Source organism: Nothoprocta perdicaria, unplaced genomic scaffold, assembly GCF_003342845.1.
Source record: "Nothoprocta perdicaria isolate Ctin4 unplaced genomic scaffold, notPer1 scaffold_640, whole genome shotgun sequence".
Taxonomy (NCBI): Eukaryota; Metazoa; Chordata; class Aves; order Tinamiformes; family Tinamidae; genus Nothoprocta; species Nothoprocta perdicaria.
In genome coordinates this window covers 33,287-34,908 of record NW_020455911.1, presented here as the reverse complement: position 1 = coordinate 34,908, position 1,622 = coordinate 33,287, and the positions used below count along the sequence as shown (strand labels likewise).

At 70.3% G+C, this 1,622-nt stretch overlaps 1 protein-coding gene across 1 annotated transcript in view; it reads left to right on the top strand.

Annotated features, from left to right (window-relative positions):
- Positions 1 to 428: 428 nt before the first annotated feature.
- Positions 429 to 1,622, top strand: part of DHX34 (DExH-box helicase 34) — a 9,575-nt gene continuing 8,381 nt past the window's right edge. Inside the window, exons 1-2 of the mRNA XM_026050058.1 lie at positions 429 to 455; positions 629 to 1,616. Of these exons, the coding sequence (XP_025905843.1) occupies positions 647 to 1,616 (970 nt within the window). The 5' untranslated portion in view covers positions 429 to 455; positions 629 to 646. The remainder of the gene's footprint in view (positions 456 to 628; positions 1,617 to 1,622) is intronic.

Here is a 1,622-nt window from a genome sequence, read left to right as displayed (position 1 = left end):
TYTGGAGGTGCCTCTGTAGGGGGACCGGGGGTTGCTTGAGCGCCTGCTTTAGGGGTCCTTGCGGCCCCGTCAGCGCTCCACGGGACCCCAGGAGGTGCCCCTGAGCGGCCCCCTCCTCCGCTTGCTGCGGCTCCGGTTTTCCAGCCGGGAACAGGCGCTTTCACAGCAGTCCTCCCGGTAGCCCCGTTGCCTCCAAGCTCCACTGCCGGCCCGTTTCCTTGCGGGAATGCCGCAGCGCCGCGCAGCCGCCCGCCGGACCCCGGCGCTTCCCGATCCGTGTTCCCCGCCGCTCCGGCTCTGCCTCCTGCCTCGGGGCAATGCCTGGCGCAGGGAGAAGTCCCCGCTCCGTCCCGGGGCAGAAGCGGCTCCCGCCGCAGCCCCCCGGCGCTTCCCGTCTCGGGTTCTTGCGACACGCCGAGARCAAAACCACCCCGCGGCGCGAGCTGGGGAAGTCGGTATTTCCTTGGTGACGGGCAAGGGAAACGGTGATGCAAGAACCGGTGTCTTCCCGCACCCCGTTCTGCTGCCGGACTGYGCGCGGGTGCCCCTGCGCGCGCGGCGCGTGCCGGCGGTGCTCGGCCCATTCGGCCGGAGCGGGCGGCGCTTCCTAACGGCCTCGGCTTTCCAGGTGGGCAGCGCCCGCAGGATGAGCTTCTCGGCGCCCAACGACACCCTTTACGCCAGCGCCAATTACTCCGACTACTCTCTGTTCGACTACGACGCCTACGAGGTGCCGCGCGGCTACCGCGCCATCCTGGCGCTCTACGCCGTCATCTTCCTCGTGGGCGTGCTGGGCAACGGCGCCGTCATCTGGGTGGCGGGCTTCGAGCTGCGGCGCACGGTCAACGGCGTGTGGTTCCTCAACCTCTCCGTGGCCGACCTGCTCTGCTGCCTGGCCTTGCCCTTCCTGGCGCTGCCGCTGGCCCACGACCACCACTGGCACCTGGGCCGCTTCGCCTGCAAGCTGCTGCCTTCGCTCACCATCCTCAACATGTTCGCCAGCGTCCTGCTGCTCACGGCCATCAGCGGCGACCGCTGCGCGCTGGTCACGCGCCCCGTGTGGTGCCAGAACCACCGCACGCCGGGGCTGGCGCGCGGGGTCTGCGCGGCYGCCTGGGGCCTCGCCTTGCTCCTCACCATCCCCTCCTTCGTCTTCCGCACCACGCGCAGCGACGAGTTCTCCGACAAGGAGACCTGCGTGCTGGACTACGGCCGCGTCGGGCAGCACCAGCGCCTCACCGAGCTCTTCATCACCGTCCTGCGCTTCCTCTGCGGCTTCCTGCTGCCCTTCGTCATCATCACCGTCTGCTACGGGCTGCTGCTGAGCCGCGTGCGCGGCAAGGGCTTCGCCCGCTCGCAGAAGGCCTTCAAGCTCGTCCTCGTCGTCATCGTGAGCTTCTTCGCGTGCTGGCTGCCCTACCACGTGGTGGGGCTGGTGCTGGCGTCCACGGCGCCGCACAGCGCGCTCTTCCAGCGCGCCGCCGAGGCCGACCCCGTGGTGGCCGGCGTCGCCTACATCAACAGCTGCGTCAACCCCGTCATCTACGTGCTGGCGGGGCAGGACTTCAAGGCGAAGCTGCGGCGCTCGTGGCGCGCGGCGCTGCGCAGCGTGCTCGGCGAGG